The sequence below is a fragment of the Vigna angularis genome, chromosome 2, assembly GCF_016808095.1.
Source record: "Vigna angularis cultivar LongXiaoDou No.4 chromosome 2, ASM1680809v1, whole genome shotgun sequence".
NCBI classification, from domain to species: domain Eukaryota; kingdom Viridiplantae; phylum Streptophyta; class Magnoliopsida; order Fabales; family Fabaceae; genus Vigna; species Vigna angularis.
Genome location: NC_068971.1, coordinates 27255336 through 27271452, shown reverse-complemented (window position 1 = coordinate 27271452; position 16117 = coordinate 27255336). Strand labels below are relative to the sequence as shown.

Genomic DNA, 16117 nt, shown 5'->3' with positions numbered 1-16117 from the left:
TGCGCTCTTGTTGAATCTTGGTCAGTAAGCCACAATTACTAGGAGAATTGCATGTACAAAGAAGAATGGTTCTATACAAAAAAGGTTTTTTCCAAATGATTTGAAGACAGGTATAATACTGAGAGACAGTAGAATCATCTTGTTTACAAGATTGAATTTCTTCTTGGAGATCTACGATTTGAAACTTATCTCCATGAGAAAAACGATGCAGAAGATCGGTCTAAATCTCGTACGCAGAATCCATCCACATGACAGATTGTTTGATCGGAAGAGTCATAAAACGCGTCAGCCATGAAATCACCATCTTGTTACATCTCTTCCAGGCCTTATGAAGAACGTCATTAGGGGAAGGGCAATAAATGGTACCGAAAACAAATTTGTCATTGTTATTGGTTTCAAGAGCCACAAGCATATCATGCTGCTATTGTTGAAAATTGGTGTTTGAGAGAGGAGGGTTAACAAGAATGAGGACAAGGTTTTCACTAGATGAAGAAACACAGGGTAGAAAGGGTTAGAAAGATGATCGGAGAAAGAAATCGGAGTGGCCATGAGAGAAAAATAAATCTTCAATCTGATACCATGTATCTGTTTGATAAAAAAACTCAAGAAAAAATGTTTCCTTAAGAATGAAGCCAAGAGAATTGTATATTACACGGAAGCAAAACAGAGATATATATACAAGGTAGAGAAACATAAAATGGTTACAACAGAAGAATAGATCTATTAGATCTCTATCATCTTGTAACGTCAAATCTTAGAAATGTTAGGAATCCAAGTTTGAGTCCAAGTCGCACATTGGATAGAAATGAGAAAGTAGAGCAGTATATAAAGGCGAAAGACCCATTAACCCATTACCTTAAGGTTTTGGGTAAAGAGTGGTATCAATCCTTTATATAGTTGGCTCAGATGTTATTGGTGTTTGTGTAACCCACATGCTCCTCGATAAAACCCAACAAGAAAAGTTAGGAATTCGCACGTCCTTACAAAATAATAATACGTTTTCATTTGTATCTTGACCTACGAAATGTGTTCTAGAGAAATGTAATTTTACAAAAAATAATAAATTGAAAATGTATACTTAACAATAAAGGGGTGCCCATAACAAATCGTCCGTGTATGCCCAAATCAATGAACTGATAGAAAAGAAAAACATAATGTTATAAATAAACCAACTTGTTATGCATGTAATCGTTATAGAAGATTAAAAGTAAATCTTCCATGACTAAGTTGCCTTTTCCACAATCGCTTTCATTATTTCTATTTTGAAGTTATATTGTTACTTTTAACATGCGTAGTATAAAAATTTCACCCTATCAAAATCTATGACAGATTCCTCAAACTTTTTTTATTTTTTCTATTACAAATATAAAAAAAATGATGATCTGATGAGTTCAACTTCTAAATGAATACTTGAAGAGGAAGGATAACTTTGAATGTAATTAAGTTTCAGACTTAAAAATAGGTAATAAATAAACTAAGAATTTAAACCAGTGAAAAATTCTAGATTTTTACTATGTCCAGTGAAAATTGTCCAACATAGAAAAATACTGGTATTTGATGGTGAGTGTAGGTGAAGTTGTTTGACATGTGACATAGTAAATAATCCTATATAGGAAGAAGAGATTTACATAAACGACGTACTTTTTATCTGTAACGATTGGCAGCATTAGCATATTTTTTCTGAGCCGAAATAAACCTTAATGAGATGAAAAGATCTTTGGGGTGAAGCAAGTGAATCTTAAGCAACATGACCCCTCCTTTCAATCACAATGCTTTTCAGGTGTACGCACAAGAGGGGCCATTATGGGGGCCAAGTGCACCATATTTCTTGGAAAAGAATCAAACAAAATTCCCGTTGAGTGATATATGAGGTACCTCACTTGCTTTATTATCTGGACAGGCTACCTGTGTTCACCATTTCTAATTCATAATCATGTCCAATCTTCTTCTACGTAAAACCTTTCAATTACTGTCTGCCCTATTTCTGGAAAAAATGCCATTCATTCAACACTAGAAAGCAAAAACTAAACTCTCGGCATCACCAAATTCTCTTTAAATACATTCAAAAATTCAGCAGGCATTTAGACAGAATTTATATATATGTCCTATCATTGCACTGTGTCTGTGTAAGTGTGTTTTTCTGTCCTTGTTTGTGTCACAATAAGGGTAGGTTCTTTCTTTCACAGCTTGAATTTCGCAAACATAGCTTTTGTTTAATGGCAGGCATCGCTGTTGTGGGGCATCTGGCGCACTATATGTGATTCTAGGCACTTTTGTGCACTCTTCAAACTACACACAAAGGTCATGTTAACAAATATTTAAAAAATAAGTTTTAAAGCTAATTCAATTCCATAAAATCTATTTATAAAATATTACACTAATTTATATATAATATCCTGTTAAAAATTAGATTTATCTAACCCAATTTTATAAAATCGGTTTATAAAATAATATTTACCTTCAATTATATATTATAAATTGATTTTAAATGTAGAATTTCTAATACATACATCTTCAAGTACGTTACATATTGCAGATAGTTTATATGTAACTTTGATTCTTATGTGCAAAAGCTATAATATATGGACTTATTTATGTGTGAATTTTGTGCAAACTCATTCAACAAACAACATAGGCAAGGAACATCTTAGTAGATTTCTCCTGCTTTTAGCTTAACTTCATACAAAAGAATTTATAGAAACTGGTTCAATTTGGTTTGGATCACATATGCTAAAGAGCACTTATCAATGCAACTACTATTTTATGTAAATCTAAGTTGATTATGAGTAGTGTAAGCGTGTTTGGTTTCTCTTTCAGAACCTACGTATAAAATCACATAACAACATGTAAAAGCAACTATTTGTGTTGAAAAGTATAGGATTAATAAGTCCAGATTCTTTATCGGAAACAATACTGTTTCTTTATGTCTTAAAACAATATTAATTTTGATATATTAAAATGTGTTTTTAATATATTTTAAAATATCAAAATGAATGTATATCGGTATTTTGAACATATGTTAAGGCACTCAATGTATAATACTATTACATTATTTTTTAAAGTAAAGAAATTTAAACTCAATGATTGATAATTTAAAATTTTGTCAATCACTTTAATTTGAAATTAAAAAAAAAACATGTAATAGAAGTTAAGAAGCATGTACTAAAGCATGCCTCACAATTATTAGTCAAATATATCTTTTTAACACATAAGACACTTGTCTATCACTAACTTGAATTTGAATAAAGAGAATAAACTAGAATATATCTTTGACTAATCACTTTCTAGATGTTGATAAAAAAAAAAGAAAAACAAAACAAAACAATTTGTATTTTTGAATATCGAAAGGCTCGCAACATCTCATAAGGACTTCTTTCCGTATAATCTATCTAGTTGGTTTAACTATTTAGATATTTGAATTATAAAATTATATTTGGTGTGAATTAAATAAACGTTAATTATTAGTTCAGAATTTTGTCATGTTAAGCGATGCCTGTCTATTTTATATTTAGAAATATTATTTGTCTCAGTGTGTCAGAAATTATATCTCATAAAACTTAATTGATAAAATTATAATAGCACATGTTTAAGAACTAAAATAAGGATTAGTTGTAAGATTTACGTAGCCTCAAGAAACTTTTTAAAATGTAATAATTTCATATGTTACTGTGAAAGTATTTTACCCTTTGGATAATCTTAGTGTTTTACCCTAAAATTTAAGGAAAATGTTTTTTTAATAATTTTTTTGACAATTTCTTTTATAACAGTTTATATATTAGTGTGTGATTGATCCGTTTTAAATATAGATGACACATAATTTGTTAAAAATAATTTGTTAAAAATAATTGTTAAAAATAGTTGTTAAATATAGTTGTTAAATATAGTTGTTAAATATAGTTGTTAAATATAGTTGTTAACGTATCATTGTCGGAAAACTTAAATAGAGCACACTATATCAACCCATGTTATGTGAACATGCAAAATAGTAACAATAATGAAAAGTTCCATTACAGCTAATAAATTTTCCCAGGCATTATCTGGTTCACATAGTCCTGGCTATATACCTTTTTCTTCATTTTCCCAAGCTAGAGTATCTGTACAAAGTTTGGACATATCTCTCCTGGTCACCCTTGAAGATTCGTTTCACATTTTCTTGAAACATCCAGTGATTTTATTACTGCTGCTGCTGCATTTCCAAAAATAGATAAAGTAAAATATTTGTGTGCCCAAGCTTTTGTACGCGTTGAAACCATATAGGGAGACATTGATCTTTTTATGTCATTAGCAGATGATGTGTACATTATAAGAAAGATGAAAAAGCAAACAGGTAACTCAGCCATCTTTATAGGGTCTATTATACTGATGTGGGTAGTTTATACGCGTTCTTAGATTCAAACCGTAGTTCTGTCCTTGTATACACACAAAAATTAGGGTCTTTTATGTTTATTGTATTGTCTTTCTTCAACAAAACATTATTTTGATGTGTCAACAAAGTCTAGTAAATGGGTTAGCAGAGGTTTGGTTTCTATCTGTAAAAAATTATATTGAGAGAGTCAAATTTAATGGACTTGAATGTTTGGATGTCTATGTCTGGTGTATGAATGAATAAATGATGCAGACTCAATTGGAGGCTCATTAAAGATGGCTTTAATTAAGAAGCAAATACAGCCATCTTAGGGAAGATAGACTTAATTTATGCGTCCTTTTTAAGCTTAAGTTCATTTTATAAAATAGTTTAAAAAGGATGTTTTATACTTACTTATATAATAATATAAAAAATAAAATTTTTAATACATTTTCTTACGTCAATATATACATATAATTTATATATATACAATCGAAGATAACTCATAAGAATGACATTGGTGAGAAACATGATACCCCATGAGGAGGTGTTTGAGCAACGTGTAGGGCAGGAAAGGCCTGTGGCCCATGCGAAAAGGAGCAATGCATGTGATTGATCAGTCTCAGAAACAAACACTTGGAGGGAATTTGTACTTCAAAAATGGGTTCAGGACACTTCATGCAGCATCATTATCTGTCACAATAACTTACAATGAATGAAAAGCAACTATATTACTACTAATATTCTATCTTCTAACACTTCATCATACTTTCAACTTTTCACATGTATCAAGAATAATGCTAAATATGTTATCTTTTTAAGTGATTTTACTAAAACAAACATTTTCAATGAATACATCTCTTTACTGAGACAAAAAATTAAACCATCATAAATTTGGAATTTGTGCATTTTAGAATGAAAATATAGATTTACAATCACTGGTGAATCCTATTTCTAAAAAATACACTAAATTTGTATTTTTCTTTAACTTTGAAGTAGTAGACACACCTAAAATTGGACACAAGCACATGCTAAAAGGCACCATGTGCTCGTTAATGTTACTTATTATCACCATTTCATTTTTGGGAATTATTCAAGCGCCATCACATTTCCATATCCATCTAATTCGTCATTTAAGGTAATGTACCGTTTAATAATCAGTGGACGGCATGTGGTAAACAATTATTTTGTAAAATAGTCCTTTTCATAAGCTGTCTTAAAAAGTTTCTGCTTTATTCTTGCAAATCACTATATTTTTTTCAATTTTATTTAGAAAAATGCTTTTCGTAAAGATCATTTTAAAAACTTTTAGTGTAAATTTACATTGTCAACTAATAATAAAATAATTGTTTTAGAAATCAATAGACTTAGCATGCATAGTGATTTACAAATACACAGCATATTATCATACACTCCATCAACTTTATCAAGAATGTTAATTTTAACATTTTACATTCCCTATCAAAAACACGACCTTGAAACAAAAACTTACCATGATGTCCGACAGAAGAAACAATGTTACTTAGAAGAAAAAAAGAATAAACAATGTCCCATTTTAATTGGAGCGACAAAAATAGAAACAAAAGTTCCTAACTTCAATCCATCATCCTCAAATTTAGGTAAGAGTAATAATTGTCTCAACAGCGCGAATTTAATTTAAATTTGACATTTTCTAGATTCAATAATGAATGCACGCCATGTGCCATGTTTTGCATTTTCAGTGGAGTGACATTGTACCATGAAGACACAAGATTTCCTACACCAACCCTTTTGTCAGCAAGCGACAAAATGTACAAGTGTCCGGTTTTACTTGGGATTAAATCTCTTTTACATTCAGAAATTTCGAATCTTGGTACATTTTTGCTGATTTTTCCTCACCATGCAAAGAACATGGCCTTGGTGCACCGAAACAATATACTGTCTATGCACATGGTACTAAGAAATGGGGCAGTGTGAATTGGAAAATTTTCTATAGCACTGCTGATGCTAGATCATTTTACAATGACAAAGGATCAGGGCTGCAAGGTGTTAAAAAAACACACAACCCAGTTACAATAACATAAATTAGCTAACAATATTTCCCACGAAACAAAATCTAGTCATATGTAGGTTGTAACTTTGTAAAGGCCATGTTTTGCAGCAGATCTCGACTTTGTGCAGCATAAGCTCACATATCTATGCACCATTCATTGCAGTGTCAGCATGGTTTGTATGGCCATCTTCCAGAATCTTACCATTTGCTTGAGTTCTCTGCCTCTGAGTAAAGTCACAAGAACCATGTTATGTCCAGATCACAGACAATGACATCACATGAAAAGAGATTAAAAAAAAGGACAAATAGAAGACATTCAACACACCCAATCTGCAGGGTCAACAACAGAATTCCCATTCAACAACTTGTGGTTCTCTTCTTTGGTCCTGCCATCTTTATTGTCCTTGGTGCTTAATGGTAGCAGCAAGGTTGCTGCAGCATTTGTCCGGTCTGGTAATTCTGTGGAATGACCAAGTTAGCGTAACAAGCAAAGAGCTGTTGAATTCACAGTAGCAAATGTAATTATGTCCAAATGCACAAACCTGGTAATTTCTTCTCCACAAAAAACACCACCAAATTAACAGTATACCTGCCAAGGATCAAAACGTTAAACCAAAATGGACATGGACCACAGAATTTGAACCTTGCTATTCAGAAAATGCTCCTCACCAGGCAACAACTACATCAACTGTGTAATGTTTGCGTGATGCTATTATCAAAAGAGACTGACACACAGAAAGAGTCCACCCTAGCTGTTTTATACATCTGTAGTTGTTCATCAACAAGCACAATAAGTTATAACTGAATAAATACTAGTACAACATGACAGTAATAAGTTATGGCAAGTTCTAAAATAAATAATGGCAACTACACGGACTTCCTTGTGGTTAAGGAAAATTACACATTCACCCTTCTTGAATGAAAATTTTCACTTGCCTCCCGAGCTTTGTTATTTTTAAGAACACTGTCTATACAGTTTGACATATAAATATGGGAGATTTATTATTTTTCAAAAATAACATGTGTAAGGCTGTAGCAATTATACAAATAGTAAGGGAACTAGGTGCAATTTTACTCCAAGAAAGGGTGTCGGTGGGTTAAGCACAAACATTAAGGGAGATAATTATCCCAATAAAAAATGAATCAACCAAAGAAAAAAACATTACCGTAGTGAAATAGAAACTAAAATCTTCAGAAAAATAAGTCAGACCCATATAAAAGAAACATGAACCAATTTACCTTCGTGTGCCATATCTCTGATATGTAAGAACAAATACAAGAGTAAAGATCATGTGTGATGAGAATATCAAATCACCACATCCATATATCACACCACGTGGAACTGCACAACAAAAACCAAATGAGCACCAAAATAACCAAAGAGGAATCGAAGCTAAATAACTCCAGTACAATAGTATACTAACAATTAATCAAGAGGACTTCAAAGATACTATCTGGGCGAGGCAGCGTAGCAAGTTTAGAACCCTGCAAAATACAAGGAATCAAGTTAAAAGATTTAAAGAAAAAAAAGAGCAAACAGTCACATAGAAAGAAAAGAGGAACAAGTGATATGATGTTTGATAAACAAGTACACATTCACAAATAAGTATACCTCCCGACAGTGGTAGTTTGGACCAGGAAGCTGAGTAGCATAAAATGTCACTATGCGAAGAGCTTGGGAAACCTGCAGTTAACAAAAATAAAGGAGCCACGCTTATAAAAACTATTATATAACAACATTTTGTAATAGGTTATTTAATCAGCTTAAAACATCAAAAGGCCAATGAATTGACTATGCTGGCTAGTCAATACAGAGGGTGAGGGAATGTGTAAGGCTAACAACGGATCATTGATCATCGGAATGAACATTTACAAATCATTTATATATTATTTATGAACTTTTCATGCCGTAAAATGATGAAATCCTTAAGCTTTAAGCCTAATTTACTTCCAAAATAATGGAACATATCCATCTATCAGTAAGGTTATAAAAAAAAAATATGCAAAAGCACAACAAGTCTTCTGCTTTTCTATTGTTTTGAACATAAAGACTTCGGAAAAGATCTACTATTAAAAGTATAGAGAGGGAAACCAACGTCAAAATGCTCACACTTTGCATTAATACGCATGGAAGCATAACCAGACATAAGACTGCCGAATCATACAATTACTTTAATGAACGGTATTGTCTTTGTTGACATCAAAGATTGTATTGTGTTGGCAAAATGCTAATTAATTTTCTAACCGAAGCACTCAAGTAAAATGTTTAAACAGTTATAAATTATTAGGCAATGATAAACACTTACAACTAAGAAACATAGAACCCTGCACCATATTAGAACCGTGTAGATCTTTTTGCTCTTGAATACAAAGGGATGAAATGTCCACTGCAAAATCACAAGTTGTAGAGCATATCATTATTACAAGTTCACAAAAAACTATAACACTTATGGCAGACTAGAATTTCACGGGGAAAAAATATAACCATAGTGGAAATTGAAGGAAAGCAGATAAAGGGGGAAGGTAAATTAAAAGAGGGGAGGAGAATTCTTACAAGGACAAAGGATAAAAAAATAAAGGTAAACAGTGTTTCACTGATGTAAGCTTTTTCTTGCCCAAGCTCCTGCAACAGCACCAAGATTAAAAGTTACGAAGCAGTCGTAGGTTAGACAGATTTTTAGAGACAGAGAAAGGGGAATGACGATCACGAACCGGAAGAAGGATGAATCCAAGATCCTGTAGAGTAGGGCCAGGCCTGTGTAAATAATGAACTCCTCGTGCAGCCAAACCGTGAATGTACTGTTGGGAAACAGTTTATTTTTTTTTTAGTATGAAACAATCATAAATAAGGAAATTAAAGTATGTCACATTACATAGCAAAATATTAAATGTAGTAATAATCTACTGTAGAAAAAAAAAATACCTCATGCATAACGCTAAACATATGCACAAAAGTTTGTTATTCTTTTCTTTTCCCTTTTCTCAAACTAAAAAGAGAAAAAGATAATGCTTGATAGAGCATTTCTACTACACATTTTCCTTCAAGAAGTGCATGCAAGCTATTAAAGGTTTTTTTTTTTCAATGAGAGAAACGAAACATTAGACCCTCTGGGAAACAGAGAGCTCCAAATGATCTTGAGCAAATTTGCAATTAAAATGTAATAAATAAGTAGAGCCCATTACTTATGTCAGCAACCAGCATTTTATTTCGGACGCAATAATTCATCCAATTTTGTGCATGCATTGAATGCCAAATCCTCAAAGTTGCAGAACATGACAAAAAATGGTGCAGAGTTACCAGTTTCTTGAGATTTTCCCCATTGAAATACCCATCCCTCTTGACACTAGAGGATAATCATTGACAGAATAACGTTTAATGGAAACGGCGAAAAGAATAGTCCAATAAACCAGGTTTCTAATACATAAAACAAGCAATTGCCCCGAAGTAACCAAACCGCACCAACATGAAGGAGACCTTTTAGTAGCGTTCAAGTTCCCACCACAACCCCATGTGAAAAAATATTTGAATCTCCAACCCACAAAAAAGAAAGACGAAAGCCCCTTTGCATTCCTTTCACGAAGGGTAAAAAGAACAACCTACAGCTAAACCATTCATAATATTGATCAGAATAGGGGGAAACTAACCTGAAAAACAATACCGGCGAGAAGGTACTTCCAATTCTCCGCAAGGAGGTTGATCTCGGTGGTTGTCTCGGCACAAATCCTCTTCCATAGCTGCACGTTGAAACATTTGAACATAAATTAAAACCAACAATAAAGAGGGAAGATAAAGAATAAAAGGAACCATACGCGAATGACAAAAAGGTTGTACTTAAATATAAAACGGTCCACAAAAACAAAAATCACCAACCTTGGAAGCCTCGCGACCAATGTAAAACGACATGTTCTTCTTCTTGTTTTTGTTGCTGTTGTTGTTTATGGTGTTGTAACCGTAGAAGGATCACTTCCATATTACTTCATAACGACACATTTAAGGTCAACATCATTGCCCTCAAAAAATGAACCAACAATCGCATCAAAACCCAGATATGAATCAATTATTTTCCCACTCTATCACTATAAAAGCTTAATCTTCCTTTCGTAAATACACACCCACGAGGCCGAATTGCGAGACAAACACAACGGGTCTTCAAAAATCCGATTCAAGAAGGGAGAAAACAAAAACAAGGAGAGGATCTGAGGAGAAAAGACCGAAACCCAGAAAAAAGATGGAGATCGAGAGAACCCAGATGATGATCACAAAACGCCCAGTTCCCAGAAAATTCAAAAAAATCAAATGGGTTCTCTGAAAGGGAACAGGAATTACAATGGCGAAAAGGGGTATTTGGGCTTTGCTTTCTCCCTGTAGACTCTCTCTCTCTCCTCTTCTCTCTCAACTTTCTCTCTCCGATTCTCTTCCTTTTCTCGCTTGGTCTGACTGCAATGCACGCGAGTTGAACGCGGAGGAGACGGTTGAGAAGAGAGGGAGAACAACCAATATTTATATATATAAATAAAGCAAGTTGCTTTTTTCTATATTCACAATTTTTTGAAAATTGTTCGCTATTTAAAAAAGGGGTTGATTTTTCTATTAAAATTTTGATTTTGAATAGGAAAACGAAAAAGAAGGGAAGATGATGAAGAGCGAGAAATAGACAGATAATACACAATGTTGGAATATGGATAGATTGGATACATGGTTTGACGCCACCAACACACATGTTTCTCTTTCTATCTCCTGTTGGTACTGTTACTAGGAAAGAGAGACAGACAAATCAAACCTTGGTAGAATCTTCCACCATCGGAAATTTCTTCTAGCTCAATTTTTTGTACCAAAAATAAAAAATTATTACTTTCCAAAATTTTATTTTCTTTTCTTCTTGAATTGATTGATAAGTAATTGAAAATTATTAAAATGAAATCAGAATAGGAATTTAAATTATAAAAAACAGTTAAAAATGTATATTTTTATATGTAAGATATATTAGTATAATTAGTATAGATACAAAATTTTAGTTAGACAGAAAAGTAGACAATTTAAAAAATTAAGGGGGAAAAGGTGGCAAACCCAAGAAGGAAGGTGGTTTTGAAAAATGAAATTTGAATAGGTTTGTTATTATTGTTGTTTTGTTTTGTTTGAAAAATAGAAATAATGATTAGATTGGTGGTGGCTAAGAGAAAAAATTATTTAGAGGCAAAAGGAAAGGGTGGTTGCGCATTCTCTCTGCTCCTCCGGCTTCGGCCTGCAAAATTCATGTTCCTTCTGCAGTGTTTCTTTTTTTAAATTGCGCAGTATTTTTCAAATATAGGCTTCCATAAAATTTCACATGAGTTATCACTGTTAGTAGGAAAAATATTATTATTGATTAATTAAAAATTATGATAAGTGTCATTTTATAATCATATAAAAATCATTTATATTATTAATACTAGAGAATATAAGTTTTATAAGTTTTGTACATGTATATTTACTTCTTTTATAATAATAAAAAATAATAAAATTATTATTATTGTTTTAACATCTTTTAATAATATAAAATTACAGAAATTTAAAAGGATATTTATTTGTTTCACTCTCACCTCTAGCGAAAATAACTGATAAGACGGTCTTTCTAAGCTCATAGCAGTTAAAGTGATTATCGCAAAGTGAAAACAATACATATACAGACAACACAAAAAACATGGATAAGCTAGAATACAAAATAATTAATTTTATATATATATATATATATATATATATATATATATATATATATATATAAACCACGAACATTTAAACATTATATACAATACAAACATATCACACCAAAACAAGCAAATATTTTATGCTTGAGAATACTTTGACTGGACTGTCCAGACTTAGAATGAATGTCAAGCTATGACGGGTTGTGCACTTGTGGCTTCTATTGCTTTACAAAGTCATTGTCAATGGGTTTCACCCTACCACACTCACAAGGTTTGTCTGTTTCACGCCTTGGATCATACTGGAAGCACCCAAGACAAAGACCTCATGCTACTTTCATCACATGTGTCAATCCTCTCTATTGAGATTGAATGACCATTATAGTGTCAAGATAACCCCCAAGACTGAGCTCCCTACATTCAAACTAATGATACTTGAAACCACACCAAGAAGTTCCACCAAGCAACTCATTTCCTATTAAAAAGGGTGGTGGAAATAGTGAGAAGTTGTAACATCCCAAAAATATAGCTTAAAACCATATCATAGAATACTCACACTTAGCAATAGTACAGTTCCGTTATGAGAGAAAGAGGGTATGTTTATGGCCGAATGGCCTTACAACAATACTCCAAAATTTAAACTTTACAAAACGAAGGACTATACCGAACGGTTCCAAAACTATGTTTACACTGAACGGTTATACAAAATAAAACTAGTTCTAACGATCGAACGGTCATAAGGTTCAGCTTTAACTTCCACTTCTTCCAAAGCCTCTTCCAACAAACACTCGTCCCCTTCTGCTCACATTCATAGGATGATCATTGCAATAGGAAGAATAACCGGACGGACAACATGCAAGATAGAAAAGTAGGGTAAGCTTATGTAATTTAATTAATTCAGTAAAACATATAATTCACATAAATTTGACATAAATCAATAGGTCAATCATGCAACAACCAATCATACATTTCCAACCATAACCATACAGCAATACATGCAATGACCGACCACTTTACTCTGACTGTCCGGACTGTGAATTCTGTGTAGCTACGACGTTTTTGCACCCGGGTGATGTAGTAGCTGGGATGCCCTCAACAGCTGCCACCCGAGGTTAGTCCGTTATACCTCGCCCAAGTTCACCTTATGGACTAGGACCTCCTGTCATTCTCACACATGATTTACTCCTCTCTACTTGAGAATGAGTAACCACAGAAGATCAGGATAAACGCCAGCTAAGCATAACCACATTCATACTTTACCATTCAATAACCAATCCTGAAATATTCCTCCCTGGAATACTCCTTCATATCCATACTATTCCATTCATATCATATTTTAAATACCATCATACTTCATTATCAATACATTCAAACCGAACCCAGAAAACAAGATCCCATCTTAGAACAAAACTGAAAGAAATAACCTCCATCTTAGAAGCAAGACCGAACAAGAGAATACTTTTTAGACTAACATAACCGAACGCTTAGTGTAAGACTGAGCGGTCTTTCACTTATCCACAGAATAGGACCGAATGGTCCATACTAGGTAAGACTCAGCAGAAGCCGAACACTTATGGTTATACAGAACGTTTACTCGATACTCAACAGTTATGACCGAACAGTCTTTACTAGACAGAACTCCAAGAATGTACGGAATACATATAATTAGACTTAACCAAAAATCATGAAAGCTTTTAACCTAAACCTAAGAACTTAAACCGAACACTACTAAGTTGGCCCTAACACTCCTAGTTTCAAATATAAGTACATAATTGAGTATTGTGACGAGACTGAGCGCTTGGTTCAAGACCAAGCACTACTGAGACCAAGCACTACTGAGACCGAGCGCTTGGTTCAAGACCGAGCACTACTGAGCTTATACAAAATGAATAAATATATTCTAAATACAATTACCTAACACTTATTTTCAACAGAGAATAAATATAATATCTAAGACTTTAAGTATTATTGAATACCTTAACTAGACTGATTACGAAGTATAAATAGGGAACTATATGTAGACCGAACGCTTATTTACAAGTATAATAATAGAAAATCGATCGGTCATTAACTGAAATTCTCTACAGAAGGAGAATCTAGTCTAGACCGAATGCCCAATTGAAAACCGAACGGTCACGAATGACTCTAGGCGACAATTACAGAATCACGCAGAATGCTACAGACTTAAGATCAAACCTTATTCCTACCCAGTTCATACCATTTGTAAATCATCAACACATACAGCCGAACATGCAATAACACCAATATTTCATATCCATCAAAAATCAAACAAAGTATCATTCAAACATACAACCATTCAAAACAGAGAATCATAATTAAATTATACAAGCTTCCCTTACCTCTAAACTTAGCCGAACGCTCACGGTTGCAGGATATGGCTCACCACTACCAATCTTATACACTTAGAGTTCACCGACTACTAACTAGACCAAACAAAAGACCAGAATTACTATCAGAATTTCATAGAAGAAGATGATAAACTCATGCAACCAAAACCTTGGCTTGGATGTGGCAGAAAACAGCCGTTCTAAAGAGAATGAACTTACCAGTTTAAACTAACACTTGATCGGTGCAATAAAAAACTCTTAACACTAGGAGAACTTAGGCGTGGTCTGATTGTTGATCAGAAGAATAAAAAGATAAGAATTCATAGAGAGAAGAATGAGATTTGTAGAGAGAAGAATGAGATTTGTAGAGAGAAGAAGGAGAAAATGAAGAACTCGGAAGTTTTAGAGGAGAAGGTGCATGCAGGAAAAGTGGCACGAAAATCTGAAAATTTGATTTATATACCACCGTCAAAAACCGATCAGCCACTCTGCTGCTCACACCTGTCTTCCACTTTTTGATTTTCACTAACACTTGGCTTCCACTCATAAAGAATTTTAAGGGTCCTGAAGAAGTGGTGGTGGAATGCAAAACGTTGAGAACAATGGTGAAAGAAAAAGGAAAAATGAGAGAGTGAAACAAAAAAAGGGAAGGAGTAGACAATTGTAGTACAACACTAGCAAATAGTGGTGAATGAAATAGTGCAATGGTGAACGAAGTAGATGAAGTTTGCAAAAATAGTGTTATAGAAACAAAGAACAATAATGAGTTTGTGAAAATTATGTCTAAATTTATCCTAAACAGACATTTGACTTCAATTATTAGAAAACTGAAGTAATAACGTATTTATGACTTCGGTTCTATTCAAAACCGATTATGAAAAAATTGACTATGACCTTGATTTGTTACTAAACTGAACCATATCTCCCCTCTCAAATAAAAAAAATAGTGACAATTTTAAAATTCTTTGCAAGTTTTTAACTTTAGGTATAAAAAAAGCGAAGCCATGTCCCCTCTAATAAAAATAAAAATAATTACTATTTTATAATTTTCTTCAACATTTTGGATTAGGGTATGTAAGATCCGAAGTCATATATATATATATATATAAAATAGTAACAATTTTAAAATTCTCTATAACTTTTTGGTCTTCGGTTTACAAAAATGGAAATCATACGGCATTGGTTTATAAAAATATATGACATTGGTTTATCATAAAACTGAAACCATATGTTTCTTTAAAAAAATTGAAATTTTTATATACTTTTTTATTTCAATTCTTTAATAACCGAAGCCGAAAAAATATATAACTGCGATTTAAATGCCACCAAAATTCAAAATTATTACCTCCACATGCTTGGTTTTCTTCAAAAGCATATTATGCAACCAAATCTACATTAGTCAAGTAGATGAACTCACAAGTTGTATAAATTTTTCCTTAATTTAAGCGTGATCAAAATATATATGTTAATAATTATATAACTCAAAATATTTGGACAATCTCCTTAAATAATAAGGTTATAATCAATTACGATAACATGATAGTTGATATAATATCCATGAATATGATTGATTATTCACAAATATAAAATAATCATAATCCATTTATTATATAATATGATCGAACATAACTATGATAGACCATATTATAAGCAATTAGATTTATGTTATCTGCATAGATGTAATTTGTTACAATATATATTGGTTGTAAT

The 16117-nt window shown here is 32.7% G+C and overlaps 1 protein-coding gene across 2 annotated transcripts; it reads right to left on the bottom strand.

Annotated features, from left to right (window-relative positions):
* Positions 1-6279: 6279 nt before the first annotated feature.
* LOC108329702 (phosphatidylinositol:ceramide inositolphosphotransferase 1) lies at positions 6280-11016 on the bottom strand. Of its 2 annotated transcripts, XM_017564046.2 has the most exons (13): positions 10491-10936; positions 10249-10388; positions 10023-10112; positions 9090-9176; positions 8932-9000; positions 8684-8764; positions 7990-8061; positions 7802-7862; positions 7617-7719; positions 7047-7142; positions 6920-6966; positions 6703-6836; positions 6280-6601 (listed from the first exon to the last, which is right to left on the bottom strand). In XM_017564046.2, exons 2-13 carry the CDS (start codon positions 10279-10281, stop codon positions 6521-6523), a joined length of 954 nt encoding a protein of 317 aa, XP_017419535.1. In that variant the 5' UTR covers positions 10282-10388; positions 10491-10936; the 3' UTR covers positions 6280-6520. The 2 variants fall into 2 exon arrangements, with proteins under 2 accessions (XP_017419535.1, XP_052729161.1); XM_052873201.1 differs by having other exon boundaries at positions 10249-11016.
* Between the last annotated feature and the right edge of the window lie 5101 nt (positions 11017-16117).

Coding starts and splice junctions, on each gene's coding strand:
- LOC108329702 (XM_052873201.1), bottom strand. CDS start 10,281: ATGTCGTTTTACATTGGTCGCGAGGCTTCCAAG. Junction 9,177..10,022: donor TCGCCGGTATTGTTTTTCAG/GTTAGTTTCCCC, acceptor GTTTCCCAACAG/TACATTCACGGTTTGGCTGC. Junction 7,720..7,801: donor TGAAGTCCTCTTGATTAATT/GTTAGTATACTA, acceptor TTTGTTGTGCAG/TTCCACGTGGTGTGATATAT.